This window comes from Callithrix jacchus, chromosome 7 (assembly GCF_049354715.1).
Source record: "Callithrix jacchus isolate 240 chromosome 7, calJac240_pri, whole genome shotgun sequence".
In the NCBI taxonomy this organism is placed as follows: domain Eukaryota; kingdom Metazoa; phylum Chordata; class Mammalia; order Primates; family Cebidae; genus Callithrix; species Callithrix jacchus.
In genome coordinates, this window is record NC_133508.1 from 145489550 (window position 1) to 145512240 (window position 22691).

Below are 22691 nucleotides of genomic sequence, written 5' to 3' on the forward strand. Positions count from 1 at the left end.
TTCTTTCCTTCTCTCAAAAAAAAAGAAATCAACTTGTAAACCTCTAGATCCAGGTCGGCAATGTCTCTCTCATTGCTTGATTTCCTTCCTTCCCTTCCCTCCCTCCCTCCCTCCCTCCCCGCTTCCTCCCTTCCTTCCTTCCTTCCTTCATCCCTTCCTTCCTCCCTACCGTCCTTCTTCCCTCCCTCCCCGCTTCCTCCCTTCCTTCCTTCCTTCCTTCATCCCTTCCTTCCTCCCTACCGTCCTTCTTCCCTCCCTTCCTGCCTTCTTCCCCCCCCAAAAAAAAAAAAAAAACTATTACATAATCAAAGCACCCTAGAAGAAGCAATACTACCCAGTGGAGACACCCATGACTGCAGTATCGTCTATGGAACATTAACTTCCCTTTTGAGATCTTTCATCAAGTACTTTACCATGCAGACAAAGTCACAGTTTGGAGACAATAAGGACTCTATGTATGAGTCTCAGATTCTGCCCTAATATCAGAAGAATATCATGCCTTTAAATTGGACAGTGACCTCTTCCCTACTCTGGTCTGTCTCCTCTGTGACCAGGTATGATGACTGGGCCCTTCAAGGAACACACTGCAAGGTTATGCCTTAGCCACAGGCTTTCAGTGAGCTATCTGCTCTATTACAGATTATTTTTTACTTTACACAAGAAGCTCATAGGTTACAAAAACACTGTGTGCAATAGCAAAGTGAGGTTTAAAATTGGTCAATTCCAATGAATACAGTGTAAATGTAAGAGAGAAGATCGGGCCAGGCGCGGTGGCTCATACCTGTAATCCCAGCACTTTGGGAGGCCAAGGCGGGTGAATCATGAGGTCAGGTGTTTGAGATCAGCCTGGCCAATATGGTGAAACCCTGTCTCTACTAAAAATACAAAAACTTAGCCAAGTGCAGTGGCACACACCTGTTGTCCCAGTTACTCGAGAGGCTGAGGCAGGAGAATCACTTGAACCCGGGAGACAGAGGTTGCACTAAGCCACTGGATTACGCCACTGCACTCCAGCCTGGGAGACAGAGCAAGACTCCAACTCCAAAAAAAAAGAGAGAGAGAAGATCACAGAAAGAATACTAAGACCTCTGGACTCTAAGACCTCTGGACTATTTGGCAGCTTTGTAGCAGCACAGTGCATGACCCACTACAAATCACAATCTGCAGCCAGCCACTATCCACCTTATGTTTTGATTTCTATCTTGAAACTGGAGCAAATACCCTTCTTTATTTATTTATTTATTTGAGATTGAGTCTTGCACTGTCCACCGGGCTAGAATGCAATGGTGCAATCTCAGCTCACTGCCTCCACCTCCCAGGTTCAAGTGATTCTCCTGCCTCAGCCTCTCGAGTAGTTGAGACTACAGGCGTGTGCCACCACACCCGGCTAATTTTTTTGTACTTTTAGTTGAGACAGGGTTTCACTATGTCGGCCAGGCTGGTCTTGAACACCTGACCTCGTGATCCGCCCACCTCAGCCTCCCAAAGTACTGGGATTACAGACATGAGCCACCACACCCAGTCCTTTTTTTTTTTTTTTTTTTTTTTTTTTCTGAGACTGTCTCACTCTGTCACCCAGGCTGGAATGCAGGAGTGCAATCTTGGCTCACTGCAACCTCCACTTCCCAGGTTCAAGAGATTCTCGTGCCTCAGCCTCCTGAGTAGCTGGGACCACAGGCACGTGTCACCACACCTGGCTAATTTTTGTATCTTTAGTAGAGATGGGGTTTCACCATGTTGGCCAGGCTGGTCTTGAACTCCTGACCTCAAGTGATCTGCCCACCCCAACCTCCCAAAGTGCAGGGATTACAAAGCAAATACCCTTCTTAACTTTCTAAACTTAAGTGGACACAGTCAGCCCTCTATAATAACCACAACACATTGTATTTATGGGTCACTTGTGACATTTTACCATTTTCCAAAGTAATAGGAATGGTGCCAGAGGAGTCCAGTTTAAACAGACACATAATGTCTCCCCGACTAGGGGTCCTGGGCAAGGCTAATATATAATGAGCATACTGTGTTTTACAAGGAAAACACAAACCCAGAGCCAGACAGGGCCTTGGATGAACATCTATATGGCAAGAGTAGTAAGGAGGATCAATCCAGAGCTTTCTCACTGAGCCTGATAATTTGTGTAAATCTTAATTATGAGGCCATAACAAGCTTCATGATTCAGAATTTAAATAATTCTCAAGTTGAATTGGTCAATAGTTCTAAGACTTTTCAGAAATAACTAAATGTAACTCTACACCATATTATATTATTATTGTATTATATTTCATTCTCTTAACAGATTGGCTCAGAATCACCTGTGGCGTTTATTAAAACACAGATTGTGGGCCTCACCTCCAGAATTTCCGATTCAGTAGGGCCTGAGAATTTACATTTCTAACAGGTTTTCCAATAATACTGACACTGTTGGCCCAGACACTGCACACTGAAATGTGTACACTACACTAAGATATGGCTAAATTTTGGAGAAGCACTACATAAATATGTAACTGGTCCCAGCCTTGGGAATCTTTTATATGGAAGCTAAAACACTGTCCATCTGGTCAAATAGGCCCAAAAGAACTCTATATTCTCTCAAAAAGGAACTCTAAATCATACAATAAGCCTTTTAAAAGCATTTTACAAAAAACACATTTCCCCAGATTCCTCAGCAAACCTTATAAACTCATGCATTACAGGTGATAACACCTTAGGAACAAGTTCCTTTAATGATTCCATAATTAAGAGGCCCTAAATGTCATTATTCCAGAAGCTCCAAATTCAGATGTTCTCAGGTGCCAAGAATCTGAAATGGAGCAGCTGGCAAACAAGAAAAGCATTCTCCTCACACTCCTCCCCCCCAACAAAAAAAAAGCATTCCCTATCCAAAGCACACTAAGCTCCAACCTACTGCTCGCATGAAGGAATCTGAGTGCAGAATGGTCAGATTGCAATATTTAAAAGAAGCCAAAATGGAAACTTTCAGAAACTGCAGATGTTGACTATGAATTAAAATTTTGTTAAGCAGAGTTTCTGCTCAAGAAAACGTATCTGTGGACAGAATGCAGACCACAGGTGACCAGTTTGCTAAATCTGGGTGCCAGGATACTGTGGCTGAAAAGGTTCTATGGGTGCCATCAGCATGAATGGAGCAGCTGTTGTGTGTCAAACACTTTGCTGGGCAACGCGGTGGCAAGGGGAGAAGAAACCTACTCTCTAACCTCAAAGGCTAATGAATATTTGATGCAAAATAATGGCCAAGGCTTATTACAAACAGAAGAGAGTAACTGTAGAGGGATGCATTTACACCACACAAGGACCAACAAAATGATCTTAATTATAGGTACAATGTGTGTTTTATTTAAAAAGGCAAAATAATTTAGATAAAAGGTGGAATTTAGTATTGAATATCCATCAATTAACATAATCAAACCTATAGAAATTTCTGTATTACTTACCTGAGAGTCAAAGTTTTGCCCCATTATGTAAATCACAAGTGTATATCATGAATATTTCATGGTACTTATGAACCAAAGTACAATGACTGCTATTATAGAACAATACAAAGTAAGATAAGGGTATTGAGCCTAAACATTGTCTATCTTGGAAAGAAAAGCTATATGAAAGGTTACATTCTAGTGAGATCACTCCTTGTTAAAAAAAAAAAAAAAAAACAAGCCACAGCAACTTGGAGAGAGAAGAAAATGATAACGAGCTGCACAAATAACAAATAGCTCAGGCCACCCTCGGATTACGGCAACAAACACAAATCATACAAATCATGCACTTGTTCAGCTTCAGTCAGGAGAGCACAAACTACTTAACCATTCAGTAACAAAAGGTGATGCAATTAGGCTCAAAGCCAAAGTCAAAAAAAAAAAGAGTTAATGGTCAATTTAAAGAAACACAGAAAAGTAAAATCTTCAAGTTATTTGGTTAGAACACTGTATTTAATTAAGCTGTATGAATCAGTCTGCCTGAGCTAAGGAAGACATTAGTGCAGCCTGGATAATATGCTCTTTAATAAAAACAGAGCCCATGCACCTCCTAAACATGCAAGTTGTATCAGTGATGGTGGTCATATTAAGGAGATCACAGCACAGGGACCGAAATGACCAAGGCATCATTCTCTTACAGGTGGCTAGGCTAGCCCAGTAATGGCCGCAGCAATCAGCATCTCCATAGCAATCAGTGGTCATCTCACTGCAAAAGCAATAAAATGAGCAGGTCTTCCTGTGAGCAGCCATGACCTTTACAAGTTTTACCTCCAACTTTCTCAGGATAGGAATATTCTGGAAATTTTTCTTTGGCTGTACAAAACAAAATAGGGTTTATGTTTTTATTTAGTGCCAAGACGAAATAGGTTGAATAATTCCTTTAAAAAAAGGTGTCTCCATGTGGCCCATTTTGTTTCAAACCCAATATATTTCATTAATGAAATGGCATATCTGATTAAAGTAGAAATCAAAATGTCAGAGAAAAGTTGCTCACAAAGATGATTTGATTGTGTTAATAATCAATAATTGAAGGCATGTGGGATTCTCTATAAACGGGATTCTTCCTGCCTGAGGATTCCTACGGGCATAAGGGGTTCTTGCCTTGCAAACTCTCTATAACCTCGCTCCCATGGGAGTTGACACTGCTTTGGAACCCTGAGAACCCCTTTAAGTTATGTGAAGATCTCCAGAATATAGCTTACTTTTCTTCCCCACAAAGCCCATGAGCCAGAAACAGAAGAGAACCACATGAAGAAATCGCAACATGTTTTTGTAGTTATAATGGGGTGGCCTAGTCATTCTATCAAAAGAGTTCTTGGGTATATAACCACCTGATACAGTGTCTGGTGCCTGATTTCCAGGACAGGATTATGGCACTGATTCATTCAGCAACAAGGACATTCATTTCCTAAGCCCCACCATCTGCCAGGTACTTCTAATGCTTCAATACAATCTTTCATTTCATCATGCCCACTCCCTTCCCCTTTTATCCTGAAAGGACTATGTGGGATGTTTTGTAAATTTAAAATTACATTTCTGTGAATATTCCTTTAATCCTTGTTTAAAATCGTCCTCAAGATTACTGTAATTATCCTGTTGATTCATAACAGGAGATATTAAAAAAAAAAAAAAAAAAAGCACTGCCCTAGAAAATGTCCCCTTTTGTCAGAGATTTTTTTTTTCTCCAAGCTGGGGTTTTATTGTTCTCAGAGGAAAATGAAATCAATAATTAAAACTGTATTGATGGCCAGGTACAGTGGCTTATGCCTATAATCCCACCACTTTGGGAAGCTGAGGCAGTAGGAGAGCTTAAGCCCAGAAGTTCAAGACCAGCCTGATCAACATACTGTGTCCCTGCCTCTACCAAAAAAAAAAAAAAAAAAAATTAGCCGGGTGGGATGCAGCAAGCAGTGTGCACCTATAGTTCCAGTTAGTCAGTTGACTAAAGTGGGAGAATCATCTAAGCCCAGGACTTTGAGGCTGCAGTGAGCTATACTGCACCACTGCACTTCAGCCCAGGTGACACAGTGAGACCTCCATCTCAAAAAAAAAAGAAGAAGATTGAGGAATGTATTAAGTTTTTGCAAAATACCACAACTTTGTCTTTTGTTAGTAAAGTCTTCTTTTTCAGAAGACTTTAGCCCAGTGTTCTTAGCATTGTCTGTGCCAAGGATCCCTCTGAGAACCTGAAGTAAAGCCATGAATCCTCCCAGAAGAAAAATGTAAATACATACAAAATTGTACATATAATTTCAAGGGTTTATGGATCCCTTGAATTACCAGATTAACAATTCCGGCTCTAGCCTATCAATCATTGATGACATTTAACATTAAATAACATACACAATTTTATAAATTGTTCTCACTTCAATGCATCTTCCCTCTTTTTATTGCTTTCCCTATCATGGGGGAAATAGCAAACAGCAACCTATTACTGTATAATTCCTAGTACTGACAATTTTTTAAAGTACAGTTTAAATAAGCAGTAGGTTTTTTGTTGGTGGTGATGGCTTTTATGTTTGGATTTTTAATCTAAGCACGTTTGATAGAATAATTTTCCATTCTAATCGACGTAATTAAAATAAGGCCATTGGGAATAGAATGCACACGGACATATGCACACAAAAAGAGTGACGAATCACTACCTCAAATCATCAACTGGAAAAAAAAAACCTTTCAACATAAAAAATGAGAAATTTGGGATTGGTATAAAATGTACAGCAAAATATCACCTATCTACATAAAGCATAGAATAAGAAAGAAAAATACAAGCTTTCTTGGAAGGAAGAAAAATTTCCAAAATAAAAAATAAAATGTGCCTAAAAGAATTGGGAATCACACAAGAGAAGAATTCTAAGACAAAGTTACTGGTTAACACAGTGCCAAATTATTCAGAGAAATAAAGGAGTTTGAGGACCCAGCAAATGCCATCAGATTGGCATTTAAGATGTTATTAGAGCAGTTTCAGTAGACTAGGGAAGGCAAAATTTAGACAACAAAGGGTTAAGATATCAGTACACAGGAAGGATGCAGGCAGGCTATTCTGAAACCTCTGGAAGCAAAAGCAGAAAAGGGGATCTGCAAATCAAGGGGATCATGATAAAGTCAAAAGAAATCTTTGTGTGTCTGTATTCCCTGTACTGGGCACTGAGAACACAAAGATACATGACATCCTCCACCTCCCACCCTCTAGAAGCTCATGGTCTAGTGAGAAAGACAGATGCAAACAGATAATTACAATTCATCAAAGATAGAGATCTGCACAGAGAATTACAGGAAAACAAGGGAGGCACCCTCAATCCAGTCCAAAAGGACAAGAAGATGCTTCCTAAAGGGTGGTGGCTGGACAAGATATTAAAGAATGAAGAGCTAACAAGCCAGAGGGAAGGGGCATCCCAGTCAGACTGGTATTCATGAGCAAATGCATGGAAAAGCTGGCACGGTACAGAGTAAAGTGCAAGGCTAGGAGTGGCAAGGGTACTGCTGCTTCCCAGTAAATTCATGCATGAAACCATCCACTGGGAAGACACCAAGGGTGAGAGCTGGCAAGGTGGAAAGGCAAGAAAGCCAAGTACCCAAGACCTTACTGAAATAAGTGACCATGGTCTGCAGGCAAGAGACATCAGCAGGGTGCCAGTGGACTGAGAGAACAGGGAGACTAAAGGTCTAGCGATCCCAGTAGTGTGAGAGGGACAGATGTGCAAGGTGAGTAACAAGGGCATTTCCCAATGGGGAGAGTCTGGAGTCTGAGTTCCTGGAAGTGAAGCAGCCAGAATGACCCTAACACTTACTGGAATGAAAGAGGCAGAGGAGCCTCAAAGCCAGCATGGGACAACAAGGCAAGGTAGCTGGGACAATGCTAAGAGTAAACAAGGGATGACTGTAAACCAGAGGCTATGGATGCTACCAGTGGGGGAAAGACAAACAGAAAAAATGCAGTTGAGCGCCATGAAATCTAGCCCTGACTCTACCTGCTACCTTGGGCAAGTCACATACCTTTGCCAGGCCTCCCTTTCTGAGTCTTAACTAAATGGTCATTTAGATTCCTAAAATTATACTGGACGGCTTTCCCATATAGAAGCTATAGCTTTAAGGCTGAGAAGCAGGTGTTCGTCAATTTTGTAGAAAACTGTCTATTATATTCCCTATCAGAATTCACAAACGTTACACTGGTAACGTTATTACATATAGGACTTTAAAATATACAAAGTTTTTACATATTGATATAGTTTGGATATTTGTTCTCTCCAAATCTCATGTAATCCCCAGTGTTGGAGGCGGGGCCTGATGGGAAGTGTTTGGGTCATGGGGCAGATCCCTCAGGAACCGCTCAATGCCATTCTGAGGGGATTGAGTGAGTTTTCACTCTTAGTTCCTCCAAGATTTGGTTGCTGTGACATGATGGTTCCCCTTCACCTTCTGCCTTGAGTGAAAGCTTCCTGAGGGACTTACCAGAAGCAGATGTTGGTCCCATGCTTCATATACAGCCTGTGGAACTGTGAGCCAAATAAAACTCTTTTCTTTATAAAATACCTAGCCTGTGGGATTCTTTTATAGCAATGCAAAATAGACTAAGACACATATATTTTCTAATATGATACCAACCGCTATCCTGTGAGAGCTCTATAATTCCTATTTTACAGATGAGGAAACTGAGATTCCACAAAACTGAAGCAATTCCAACTTTGGATTGGTACAGTAAATCTTTTTCTCCTAATGACAGATTCTATTTAGTACGCTTCATTGCGATAACTCATACTTCCCAACATTTGAGTTTTTAAAATTCAGTAATTCCACAAGTAAGAAAGTGCCCATTAACTGTCCTAAAGCTACATATGTCATTCCAGACATCCAACAGATTACCTTACCACTAAAACGAACCGAGGAGAGTGTTTAAACTTTATCAAACTTCCATAATGTGGAAACGAAGCATTATAAATGAAAGCACATTGAAACACGTTTATGTTTATATACTTCCCCATACTGTTCGGTGTAGAAAATGGTAGAAAAAATAGTCTCAGCTCAACAATCTACTCTTGTGCAACCGCTATAAGTAGAACACTGAGTCAGACCAGTGATTTTACTTTCCTGATAATGACTCCTTTCTCTTTGGCTACCCTAGATAGTACTCCGTTCCCAGATTAATTATAATACCCAATTCATACTAACTACATACTAATGACTAATCAAGACAGCAAAGAAATTCCTTGGTCTTCAAAAAAACATAGACTTCCATTATTTATTAATTATCCTTTTCTTGTTTACTCAGGCATTAAAAGTTCATTTTATAAAAGATATTATTTCCTTGGTGATTGCAGAAACCTCTATTTTACTTTCTAAAATACTGGCTTCTTTTCTGAAAAATAGATCTGGCTTAATTAAAGGAATTTACATGTATCTTTTCAAGTCAGACAACTTTATAAGTTAATTCCTATAAAAGTTGAGTACAACAGATTTTATTAGGTTGGCGGTGCAAAAGTAATTGCAATTTTTAACATTAAAAGTCATTGTAAAAACCACAGTTACTTTTGCACCAACCTAATATGTCGTATGATTATTGATTTTTTTGGTATAATCCCATGACTACCTTGTACTTTGAAATCAATGGCAAAAACGTATAAATCCATAATGATACAACATATTCTATAAGAAATTCTCCATTAGACTTTTTTTATACCTAATGTCATTAAAAATCAATCAAATCAAAAGATAATCACAGAACAGTTAATATGTCTAAGGCATTGACTGTACTATGTAACACTAGTAACATTTTACCCAGCAGAAAGAGTAAAATACCTGAGCACTATAATTTAACATTTATATTTAAGAGTCTGTTGTATAGCATTTTGCCTTTCAAACTGAAATAGTTAAGATCTTCATTTAGAAATTGGAAGAAAAAGAGATAAATATTGCTTTCCGTGAGATAAAAAAAATTAACTAAAACTAGGAATATAGATGACAGTTTCCTCATATGCTTAAAGAAAAAGAAAGTCACATGCCAAAATCCACATAAAAGGAAACCAGATACCCATGTGAAATCAAAAATATCGATGAATACGAAATGTATGACCCAAATTGTCATCTCTGGTCAATTTCATTCTCTGTCGCTGCTGGTTCATCAATCTCACTTGGCTGTTAACTACACAGAAGATTTAAGAAATACGCCAAAATTTCGATCTTGACCAAACAGAAAATGTTATGCACACAGCTCCAGCTATGAGGAGCCTGTTCATCACTTGGAAACAGTGTCTACAAACATATCTAAAGGTTTTAGAAAAATTATCCTAGGAGGGAATTTGATAGAGACTCATTAACAACAGCCTAAAAGGATTTGTGCTTTCTTTCTTAGATCTCTATTCCAGTGACTTCATTCAGCTCATTCTGAATGCAATTCATTCTGAAAACTGAAAGAGGTTAACATGTCCTTTGTGGTATAATCAGGAGGATCACTTTCAAATTCTAGGTGAACTACTCACATAAATTTCCAAAGATCAAGATCACTTGACTAAATGGGGTATGCAAACCAATCCCACTGCTCAGATCCTATGGTTCAAATGTTTTAATTCCAAAATACAAATCTCACTACAATACTCACTTTTAGTTTCTTGTTTAGTTTGCAGCAATATCTGTACACCATTGCCAAGTTCAGAGGTCCAAAGTCTGCATAGAAACTAAGATACAAGAAAAACAAAAAGTGTAATATTAAGTAAAATATAATTTTCAGTAACATCAATGTTCATCTTTAATTTCGTTAAATTACAATCAAATTTCGATTATCTTAGGGAATAAGGGTCATGACATAACTGATCCATGGTACAATAAGTAATGATTTGATCCTAACGCCCTCTAGTTACTCTAACTAGTCTCTTTCTAGGGAACTAGTGGTCAGGCGCCTTGGCTCAAGCCTGTAATCCCAGCACTTTGGGAGGCTGAGACAGGTGGATGACCTGAGGCTGGGAGCTTGAGATCAGCCTGACCAACATGGAGAAATCCCATCTGTACTAAAAATACAAAATTTGCCAGGCATGGTGGTGCATGCCTGTAATCCCAGCTACTCAAGAGGCTGAAGTAGGAGAATTGCTTGAACCTGGGAGGCAGAGGGTTGCGGTAAGCCAAGATTGCACCATTGTACTCCAGCCTGGGCAACAAGGCCAAAACTCTAACTCAAAAAAATAAATAAATAAATAAATAAAATATATATATATATAGGCAACTAGTTGGACAGTTTTAAGTTCCACCTCCTTTAATCTGCCTGCCAGACCCTTTAAGTAAACATACTGAAGAGCAGGCAAGGAAAGAACCAACAGGAATAAAACAAGTACACCGCCTGTACTACTTGCTTTTATTTCTTTTTTTTTTTTTTGAGACAGAGTTTCGCTCTTGTTACCCAGGCTGGAGTGCAATGGCGCAATCTCGGCTCACCGCAACCTCTGCCTCCTGGGTTCAGGCAATTCTCCTGCCTCAGCCTCCTGAGTAGCTGGGATTACAGGCACACGCCACCGTGCCCAGCTAATTTTTTTGTAATTTTTAGTAGAGACGGGGTTTCACCATTTTGACCAGGATGGTCTCAATCTGTTGACCTCGTGATCCACCCACCTCGGCCTCCCAAAGTGCTGGGATTACAGGCTTGAGCCACCACGCCCGGCCGTTTTATTTATTTATCACATATTTTAGTCATAAACTTACTTGTATACTTTGGATTCCAACTATTCCATTCAAACATAGCTCACAATTCTCAAGTATCTTAAATCCAGTGGTCATTTTTCAGTTTTCATTCTGCATGGACTTTCTGTAAGACCCACTGGCTCCTCCCCCTCTCTTCATCCCCTAACGTTTCCAGGATACAGTCATCAATCTGTAGATCTCCTCTCTGAGCCAACGTCACAAACTTAACTGACAATCCTATGGAAAAGTGATGTCTCTTCCCCTTGAGAGCTGGTGTCAGTCTTCTCCATCTCGGCTACCTGCTGGATCCACCATCTACAGGCCCTTCCGTCACCTGGAACCCATAATATCTAAAACTCAACCCTTCTTTCCTTCACATCAGCCCTCCAGACTAAAAAAATACTTTGCTTCTCCCCATCACTCAGGCATTAAATCTCTCAATCACCACAGGCCAACAAATAAATATTTAATTCTGATATATCAAACCAGCTACTACTCTGGCTCATCCCTTCCCTTTTTCTTCCTATTTTTCCAACAGAAGTCCAGATTTTTTTTTTTTTAATTTTGAGATGGAATCTCATTCTGTTGCCCAGTCTGGAGTGCAGTGGTGTGATCTTGGCTCACTGCAACCTCCCCCTCCAGGTTTCAAGTGATTCCCCTGCCTCAGCCTCCCAAGTAGCTGGGACTACAGGCACATGCCACCACATCCAGCTAATTTTTTAAAATATTTTTAGTAGAGACAGCGTTTCACCATCTTGGCCAGGCTGGTCTTGAACTCCTGACCTCATGATCCACCCACCTCAGCCTCCTAAAGCACTAGGATTACAGATGTGAGCCACCATGCCCAGCCTGTCCAGATCCTTTCATCTCACATCTGTATTTTTAACTTCTCTCTCCCCTTCCCAATCATCCTGTATCTCACAACAGACAATCTTCATAAAGTCTCAATTCTCACATATCCTCCCACTATTCAAAAATGTTTGATGGTTTCTTACTGTCTTTAGAGTAACTGCTCCTTGGCCCAGCAATCAAAGCCTTATACAACATTCCCCTAGCTTCCAGGCTAACCTTATCTCCTAAGAGGTCCCATAGGAAATCTTCATTCCAACAAACATCTCCATTCCTTATTCTCAAATATTCTATATATATATGTATTCTTAATCCAAGTCTCTACTCACATTGTTCTTCTTGTCTAGAGTATCCTCCTTGTCTTTCTGCTACACTCTACCTTGTTCAAAGTCCAGTGCAAATACTACCTTCTCCATGAAGCCTTTCCAATCACCCTGGGGAACACTACTACCTTTCTCTCAGAGTTTTCAAAACTTACCATCTCAGTCACTCTTTTGGTCTACTACATATACCACCACATATTGCAAATTATTTCAAGTATAGATTCTATGTGATCAACTACAATGTAAGTCTCTCCGTCAGGGACTGTATCATATAAAAAGAATGTCTTACACATAATACAAAACCAGAAACGAGAATTCATTATGAAACAGTGTGTTCATTGAAGCCCTAAGTTCAATTTAGTCTAGACCACAAATTTACTAAATACCAACATATTTCCAAAATCCATCCCCAAAAGACCTTTGAGTTAGTCATTTAATTTTTTTGCAGCCACCCAAATTACACTATCAGAACTATGTCATTACATTACATAAAGTCTGCCAGTAGCCACTTGCCTTAGATAAATAAAGAATACTGAACTTGTGTATCTTGTCCCTGTTAGGCAAGTTGGTAATATTCTGGAACTTATTATTACAGGTGGCACCAAATTTAGTTGTCCCTGTACCCAGGCTTCACAAGAAGAACCAGAGATGCCAAAGAAGCAAAGCTGCAGTGATTTCAAATAAAAGTTCTGCACTCATTTTCTTAAGTTCCCAGTGTGGTGTTGTGTTGTAAACAAAATACCCACAAATCCAAAATGAACTATACCTGCAACCCCGTTACTGACAAGTCCAAGACAAGTCAATAAAAACTAACTCAAAAGAACCAAAAGGAAGAGTACAGGCATAACTCATTTGATTGCACCTCACTTTACCATGCTCATGATATGGCATTGTTTTACAAATTGAAAACCTGTGCCAACCCTGCACCAAGCAAGCCTATCAGTTCCAGTTCTCCAACAGCATGTGCTCACTTCAGGTCTCTGCTTCAACATTTGGTAACTCTCCAGTATTTTAAATTTTCATTATTATTGTATCTGCTATGATGGTCAGTGATCTTTGATGTTACCACTGTAATTGTTTCAGGTTGCCACAAACTATACCCATATAAAATGGCAAACTTAATTGATAAATGTCATGTATGTTGTGACCACTTCATCAACTAGCCGTTTCCCCACCTCTCTCCCTCTCCTTGGGCCCCCCTATTTCCTGAGACACAACAATATTGAATTAGGCCAATTAATAACCCTATAATGGCCTCTCGGTGTTCAAGTGCAAGGAAAAGTCACACATAGCTCACTTTAAATCAAAAGGTAGAAATGATTAAGCTTGGTGAAGAAGGTATGTTGAAAGCCAAGACAGGCCAAAAGCTAAACCTCTTGCTCCAAACAGCCACACAGTGAATGCAAAGAAAAAGTTATGGAAGGAAATTAATAGTGCTACCCCAGTGAACACATGAATGATAAGAAAACACAATAGCTTTATTGCTGATACGAATAAAGGTTTGGTGATCTGGATAGAGAAGATGAAACCAGCCACAACTTTCCCTTAAGCCAAGGCCTCATCCAAAGTAAGGCCCTAATTCGCTTCAATTCTATGGAGGCTAAGACAAGTGAGAAAGCTGCAAAAGTATGAGGTTAGCAGAGGTTGGCTCATAAGGTTATGGGAGGAGGTCGACATATTAACAGTCACAGGAGTTTGGTTGATTCCAACCCTCATGGATAACATGGAGGGGTTTAAGATGTCAATGACAGAAGTAACTGCAAATGTGGTGGAAATGTCAAGAGAATTAAAATTAGAAGTAGGGCCTAGAGATTTAACTTAGTTACTGAAGTCTCATGACAAAACTTGAATGAGGAGTTGCTTCTCATTCAAGTTTATCATGCTTACACCTTTTACTCATGAGTGAGCAAAGAAACTGGTTTCTTGAGATGAAATTTACTCCTGTTGAAGATGCTGTGAATATTGTTGAAATGACAACAAAAAATGTAGAATGTTACACATACTTAGTCAATAAAGCAGCAACAGGGTTTAATTTCCATTTTGAAAGCTCTACTTTAAGTAAAATGCTATCAAATAGCATCTCATGCTACAGAGAAATCTTTCATGAAAAGAACAGTCAGTCAATCAATATGGCAAATCACACTGTTGTCTTATTTTAAGAAATTGCCACAGCCACCCCAACCTTCAGCAACCACCACCCTGATCAGAAGCCATCACATTGGGGCAAGACCCTCCACCAGCAAGACGATTACAACTCATTGAAAGCTCAGATGATCATCAGCATTTTTTAGCAATAAAGTATTTTTAGTTAAAGTATATACGTTGCTTTCTTAGACACGATGCTATTACACACTTAATAGACCACAGAATAGTATAAACATAACTTTTATATGTACTGAGAAGCCAGAAAAACTTGTGCAACTTGCTTTATTGCAGTATTTACTGTATTGTGGGGGTCTAGAACCAAGCCCGCAGTATCTTCATGGTATGCCTGTATATAAATTTGCACCTACCAGCATTGATTAAGGTAACCTTTCTTCTATAGAAGAGATTTTCTTATCCTTGGGTTAACAGAAGCAACACTTTTGACTAATATACCTTGTTTTTTTCTACTTGAATATGAATATTGACACTGGTAGAATTTGATGTTAAATTTGAAATTTTTAGCTATGCTTATTTCAGCATCTGTTTTGTTTGTTTGCTTGTTTGTTGAGACAGAATTTCAATCTTGTTGCCCAGGCTGGAGTACAATAGTGTGATCTCAGCTCACCACAACCTCCACCTCCCAGGTTCAAGCGATTCTCCTGCCTCAGCCTCCCTAGTAGCTGGTATTACAGGCATGAGTCACCATGCCCAGATAATTTTTTGTATTTTTAGTAGAGACAGGGTCTCTCCACGTTGGCCAGGCTGGTCTAGAACTCCCTACCTCAGGTGATCCGCCCACCTCGGCCTCCCAAAGTGCTGGGATTTACAGGCATGAGCCACTGCTCCCAGCCTATTTTAGCTTTTTAAACTCACTTTGAACAAATTTTTGGAAAGCAAAAATAATTCGTTATCCATAAAAATCCTCAAGAAACCAATCTGGCAACACATCAAAAAGTTCATTCATCACAATCAAATAAGTAGGCTTCATTCCTGGAATGCAAGGTTGATTCAGCATATGCAAACCAATAAATGTGATGCACCACATTAACAGAATTAAAAATAAAAAACATGTGATCACCTCAAAGACAGGGAAAAAGCTTTTGATAAAATCCAACATCAGTTCATGATAAAAATCCTTAACAAACTGGTCATCAAAGGAACATATCTCAAAATAATAAGAGCCATCTATGACAACCAATATCATACTGAATAAATAAAAAGCTGGAAGAATTCCCTTTAAGAAATGAAACAAGACTAGGATGCCCACTCTTTTTTTTTTTTTTTTTTTTTGAGACAGAGTTTCACTCTTGTTACCCAGGCTGTAGTGCAATGGCGCGATCTCGGCTCACCACAACCTCCGCCTCCTGGGTTCTGGCAATTCTCCTGCCTCAGCCTCCTGAGTAGCTGGGATTACAGGCACATGCCACTGTGCCCAGCTAATTTTTTGTATTTTTAGTAGAGACAGGGTTTCACCATGTTGACCAGGATGGTCTTGATCTCTTGACCTTGTGATCCACCTGCCTTGGCCTCCCAAAGTGCTGGGATTACAGGCTTGAGCCACCGTGCCCGGCCCAGGATGCCCACTCTTACCACACCTGTTTAACATAGTACTAGAAGTCCTAGCCAGAGCAAGCAACCAAAGAAAAAATAACAGGCATTTAAATAGGAAAATAAGTCAAACTATCTCTTTTCACTAACGATATAATTATATACCTAGAAAATCATAATGACTCTGCCAAAAGGCTCCTGGAGCTGATAAACAACTTCAATAAGTTTTTAGGATACAAAATCAATGTACAAAAATTAGTAGCATTTCCATACATCAATAACATTCAAGCTAAGAGCCAAATCAAAAATGTAATCCCAGTTACAACAACCACAAAAAAAAAGACCCTAAAATTCCTAGGAATACATCTAACTAAGATGAAAAATCTCTATAAGGAGAACTATACACACTGCTAAACGGAATCATAGACGACACAAATGAAAAACTATTCCACGCTCATGGATTGGAAGAATCAATATGGCTAAAATCGCCGTAGTGTTTAAAGCAATCTACAGATTCAACACTATTCCTATTGTACTACCAATACCATTTTTCATAGAATTAGGAAAAAAAACTATTCTAAAATTCACATGAAACAAAAAAAAGGCCAAATAGCCAAAGCAATAAGCAAAAAGAACAAAGCTGGAGGCTTCGCATTACTCAACTTCAAACTCTACTCAAAGGCTACAATAACCAAAACAGCATGGAACTGATACAAAAACACACACGTAGAACAATGAAACATTATAGAGACCCAGAAATAAACCTGTACACCTACAGCCATCTGATCTGCAACAAAATCAACAGAAATAAGCAATGGAGAAAGGATTTCCTATTCAATAAATGGTGCTGGGATAGCTGGCTAGCCAAATGCAAAAGAATGAAACTATCACTATATACAAAACTATCTATCACTATATACAAAAATTAATTCAAGATGGATTAAAGATGTAAATGTAAGATCTCAAACTAAATATCCCAGAAGAGGCCAGGAGCTGTGGCTCATGCTTATAAAATAGTACTTTGGGAGGCCAAAGCAGGAGGATTGTTTCAGCTCAGGAGTTTGAGACTAGCCTGGGCAACAGAGGGAGGCTCTATCACTACAAAAAAAACTCTAGGATGGGTGCAGTGGCTCACACCTGTAATCCCAACACTTTGAGAGGCTGAGGCAGGCTGTTTGCTTGACCCCAGGAGTTCGAGACCAGCCTAGGCAACATGGCAAAACCCATTTCTACAAAAAAAAATTAAAAACTTAGCTGGGCATGGTAGTGCATGCCTATAGTCACAAGTACTCGGGAGGCTGAGGTGGGAGAACTGCTGGAGCCCAGGAGGTCAAGGCTGTAGTGAGTTCTGATGGCACCACTGTGCTCCAGCCTGGGTGACAAAGTGAGACCCTGTTTCAAAAAAAAAAAAATTTTTTTTTTTTAATTAGTGGGGTGAGGTGGCATATATTTATAAGTCCTGGCTACTTGGGAGGCTGAGACTGGAGGATCACTGGAGCCCAGAGGGTCAAGCTGCAGTGAGCCATGATTATGCCACAGCACTCCAACTTAGGTGACAGAGCAAGATCTTGTTTCCAAAAATAATAATAATAATTCTAGAAGAAAACCTAGGAAACATCACTTTAAACTTGGCCTCAGGAAAGAATTTATGACTAAGTCCTCAAAAAACAAACATTGACAAGTCGGACCTAATTAAACTAAAGAGCTTCCAAACAGCAAAAGAAACTATCAACAGAGTAAACATACAAAATAGAGAAGTGAAAAAAAATTCACAAACTACGTATCTGACAAAGGTCTAATATCTAGAATCCATGAGGAACTTAAGACAATTGAACAAGCAAAAAATAACCCCATTAAAAAATGAGCAAAAGACATGAACAGATACATCTCAAAAGAAGAAATACAAGCACCCAACACATGAAAAAATGATCAATATCACTAATCATCAGAGAAACACAAATCAAAGCCACAATGAGACACCATCTCACATCAGTCAGAATATTACTAAAAAGTCAGAAAACCACAGATACTGGCGAGGCTGAAGAGAAAAGGGGATGCGTATACATTGCTGGTGAGAATCTAAATTAGTTCAGCCACTGTTAAAAGTTTGGAGATTTCTCAAAAAACTTAGAACTACCATTCAATCCAGCAATCCCATTACTGGGTATATATCCAAGAGAACATAAATCATTCTACCTTTGTAGCCACATAGAAGCAGCTAGAGGCTATTATTCTAAATGAAGTAATGCAGAAACAGAAAACCTAATATCACATGTTCTCATTTATAAGTGGGAACTACACATTGGGTACTCACAGACAAAAAGATGGCAACAATAGATACGGAGGACTACCAGAGCGGGGACAGAAGGGTGAAGTGCTGAAAAACTAACTACTGGGAACTATACTCACTACCTGGGTGACAGGGTCATTTATACCCCAAACCTTAGCATCACACGATACGCTTGTATACAAACCTGCACAGGTATCCCTGAATCTAAAATAAAAGTTGAAATTTTTTAAAAAAAGAATTCATCGAATTCCAGTTTCATACTAACTATTACAGGCCAACTTCAATTTCAAATTCAAAGTTGTACTATTTCTAACAATCAGACTGGCTTAACCACACATACTTTTGAAAACAATATGATTCACGTATGAACCTATTTCACCAAACACCAGGAAATAAAATTGGTATACTACAATAACACAGGAAAAAGTAAATCAAATACAGACATCATCCTTAAGTTGGTCTGTACTCTCCAACATGGTAGCCACTAGTCAAGGCTATTTAAATTTAAATTAATTAAGGTGAAATAAATTAAAAATTCTTCAATTGGCCAGGTGTGGTGGCTCACGCCTGTAATCCCAGCACTTTGAGAGGCAGAGGCAAGAGGATCACCTGAGGTCAGGAGTTCGAGACCAGCCTGGCAACATGGTGAAACCCCATCTCTACTAAAAATACAAAAATCAGCTTGGCGTGGTAGCAGGCACCTATAATCCCAGCTACTTGGGAGGTTGAGGCAAGAGAATTGCTTAAACCTGGGAGGCGGAGGTTGCAGTGAGCCGAGATCACGCCATTGCACTCCAGCCTGGGGGACAAGAGCAAGACTTCATATCGAAAAAAAAAAAAAAAAACTTCAATTATTTATTATTTCAAATGTGTTCAAAAGCCACAAAGTAGCCAATGGCTACAGAATTCAACAGTAATCTGCACTGATGGACAATACTGATCAAGATGAAAGACACCAAAATAACTATAAAAGATAAATGAAATTGCCAGATACCATAAACGAAGAATAGATAAAATGTTTGAAGACAATATCCTTTCCCTTCAAGGGCCCACTTATTTCCCAACAGTGAGATTAGGCCCTGGTCATTTTTATTCTCTTTTGTTCAAGACGGTCATATTTACAAAAAGCCAGTTAGGACTTAGAACATGAGAGAATGGAAAAATAGGTGAGGATCTAGTTCCCACCCTCCTTCACTGTCTCTCAAAAAGACAGGTTGTTTTAAGAGCAGGCTGCTATCCAAAGATAGCAACAATGAAGAAGTTATGCCTCTTTTTTAGCAAGTCTCAGGTTAAAGGTGGAAAAGAAAATAACCAATCCTAACCCAGCGGACTCCCCACCCCACAGTACGTTGAAGCTTAGTGGGCCAGCCTGTATATCCCAAAAAAAAAAATGAATGAGCTTCAAGTTACACTAAAAAAATTCAGTCAAAAGTTTTGCACAACCAAGAGTAATTTTGAGTAAGTCTTCAAAAGTCAGAACTGTCACAGACAAATATGAAGACAACAGATTTTTATCTTAGGGTCATTTGATACAATACTTACACTTATAAGAATATGTATTTAAAATAATAAAGTCCTACATCTATAGTTTTCTAGCTTACTATTAATAAATACATTTTTTAAAGTCAAGATCATTGAGAAAATGCTGATAGTTGGTCACACCATGCTGGGTTATCACCAACTTTGGTATAATGAAATACTGTGAATAAAGAAGACATCTTCCAACAACATGCTCCTTTGTAAGAACCTTCTTCACCAGAGTTGAGGGAAAAATGAAAACATACTGGGCCGGGTGCGGTGGCTCACACCTGTAATCCCAGCACTTTGGGAGGCCAAGGTGGGTGGATCACGAGGTGAGGAGATCGAGACCATCCTGGCTAACGCCGTGAAACCCTGCCTCAAAAAAAAAAAATGAAAACATACTTATAATCTATACTATTAGCTAGATGGAAATTCGAAATAAAAATTAATTGATAATTAAAATAAGTCAAATGTATTAGGAAGTAGAAAATATCTATTTGGGCAGCTTGGAACAAAAGCAGGGTGGACAAAGAGAAAAGAAAGGTCATCAACCAGGGGATAGTGAAAAGGGAAGAGATGGTAGAAATAAGCCCTTTAGAGACTCTATTAAGAAATCTGAGGGTTCAGTGCACTCCTAAACTTGAAGTTAATGACAATGGACAGAGTCTTCCCCACTCTGGCATTTCCTAGGAAGAGGGCTCCAGAGCCACAGCACGCAAGAGTCCCCACTTTGTCTTTGGAAGAGGGGAGGAGTCTTTTGGTCTCATGTGGCCAGGGAAAAACATGGACATTATTTCAGAGTACCCATGGTTTCATTTCCAAATAATTGAACAAAAGAACAAATGATTCTCTCTGCCTATTTGCAAATTTCTTCTAAGAAGATTGGCAAATTGTGGGTCAATGCCTAGAATGAAACTCATAAACTATTAAGTGAAAATTTGTCCATCCATCTTTTATTCAGTAAGTGTAAATAACTAAAATCAAACCCTTCTCTGTTTTGATGTGAAAGCAGCTAAAAGAATTGGAGCATTTGGAGTCCTGCAAGTGGAGGAGGAAGGAGGTTCATCTCCTTATCGGGAAAATAAAGAAAAGGGAGCCCAAGCTCATAGCACAGATTCACGAGGGGAGGACCACCCTCTACCCAACAGGTGCTGGTCCTGCGACATAGAAGCTGGACCTAGAAGCCTTGCTGTCTTACTCGACATGTGTATTTCTTCTCACAAGATTTATGAAGTTTATGACATACCATTATTTTGTCTTCAGTTTTTCTAAGAAATCATAATTTAAGTGAGTCAATTCCCAGAGGAATCATTGTTTGAAGTACTGTTATACCTTACTCTACCAATTAGAAGCTTCATGTGAAAATTTCCCACTCCTCAGCAAAAAGATAAGCTACATTCCAAGCATTGCCCATTTATTCAACAAAATTTATGACTACCTATTCTGAGCAAGACATTACAAGTTAGCATATTCATCACAGAGTACTTGCAGAACAAAAAAAAAATTAACTGCTGTAAAAATAGGATGAATAAATCCTGTAAGATCATTATAAGGCATGCCAACATTTCAATGTTTTACCAGCACTGCTGACATTTTTTGTCTCTTCGTTCACTTGCTTACTCAAATAGTTACTAAAAGTCTATTGGCCACCAGTCCCTACCCACAAGGGGCTCGCTACCTACTGAGAAGACAAGTAAAGATATTATTAAAATGTGATAAATGCTAAGATAGCAGCAATATCCTCCAAAGCACAATGAGATCATAGATAGATAGATAGAGATAGATATCTCATGTGTGTGTGTGTGTGTGTGTGTGTGCATGCACACGCATGTGTGTGTGTGTGTCTGTAAAAGTTTGTTGAAATTGATCAGCAATGCCTCTGGGCTATATATCACCTAATATTTTCCCTATCACTAGAATACTATCAGTACCCCTCCAGTCAGATGATAAACTTTCTGTATGAGATGTGATCATTATGGCTGAACTCATAACAATCACATTTTAAGTTCTTAACTGCACAATAAATACCAACCTCCAGTAAGGGCACTAGTCTTGAGTTTTTGTTCAAGCCCTTTAGCATAACCACCCACAGTCACACTGATGCCAACTTCTTCGGGAAGAGTGGCTGCACATCTAACAAGCTTCCCACGCACATAGCAGTCTGATGCACAACTAAAGACCACTGGATGCCAAAAGGTTCCAGTCCCGATTTGGTCACTTGATGTCCCTAATCTGGTGTCATAGCCTCTCTGAGACTCCACATCCTCATCTATCAGATGAAGCCACTGAATTAGACGGCTCATAAAATTCTTTCCAGCTTTTATATGGTATCATATATAACAGTTCTAACCAATCTATAGACTCTAGAGAGCGTAAGACTCTAGTTATCCCTATTGGACAAGCCCATTCAACTGTTCAAATGTTTCTCAAGGTCTACTGGCCCTATTAACAACAGTACTCTGTTCTATCCATCCTCTCAGCGCACTGGGTCTGGGTAGAGAAGACATTTCCCTCAGAGTGTCCTTGGGGAAGGAAAAGAACACAGCTTTTTCCCTGAAATTCACTGTTTTCTGCACAGCCAGAAAGCAAACCCACAGACTAGAAAGTACCTACATGAATTAGGAAACTTGACATCATTATTACTTATTCATCTGCAAGAAGTTTGACATTTGTTGAGATCATAAACGAAGAAGAGAACCCCAATATAAACTATCAGTTCTGTCCCTTGATACATTGTCTAGGTTTCTAAGAAAGTTCAGGTTTACAACAACAGAATGTGAGGAACCATTCTCCTCTTAGTACGTTCTTAACCCAAGGCAAATACCAGTCAGGTAAGGTGTCAGCTGCTGTTCCTGTAAA

General features: G+C 39.3%; 1 protein-coding gene across 12 annotated transcripts in view; it reads right to left on the bottom strand.

Moving 5' to 3' along the window:
* Positions 1–22691, bottom strand: part of CDC14A (cell division cycle 14A) — a 194244-nt gene that overhangs the window by 150814 nt on the left and 20739 nt on the right. For 7 of the 12 annotated variants that reach the window (XM_078332648.1, XM_035252283.3, XM_035252281.3 and 4 more), the window contains one exon: positions 10087–10162. Coding sequence is in view for 8 of the 12 variants with exons in the window: in XM_035252283.3 (XP_035108174.1) it covers positions 10087–10162 (76 nt within the window). In the remaining 4 variants the exon portion in view is untranslated. Of the gene's footprint in view, positions 1–4129; positions 4305–10086; positions 10163–22691 lie in introns of all 12 variants that reach the window. The other 5 variants (XM_078332649.1, XM_035252282.3, XM_035252279.3 and 2 more) reach the window with 2 other exon arrangements.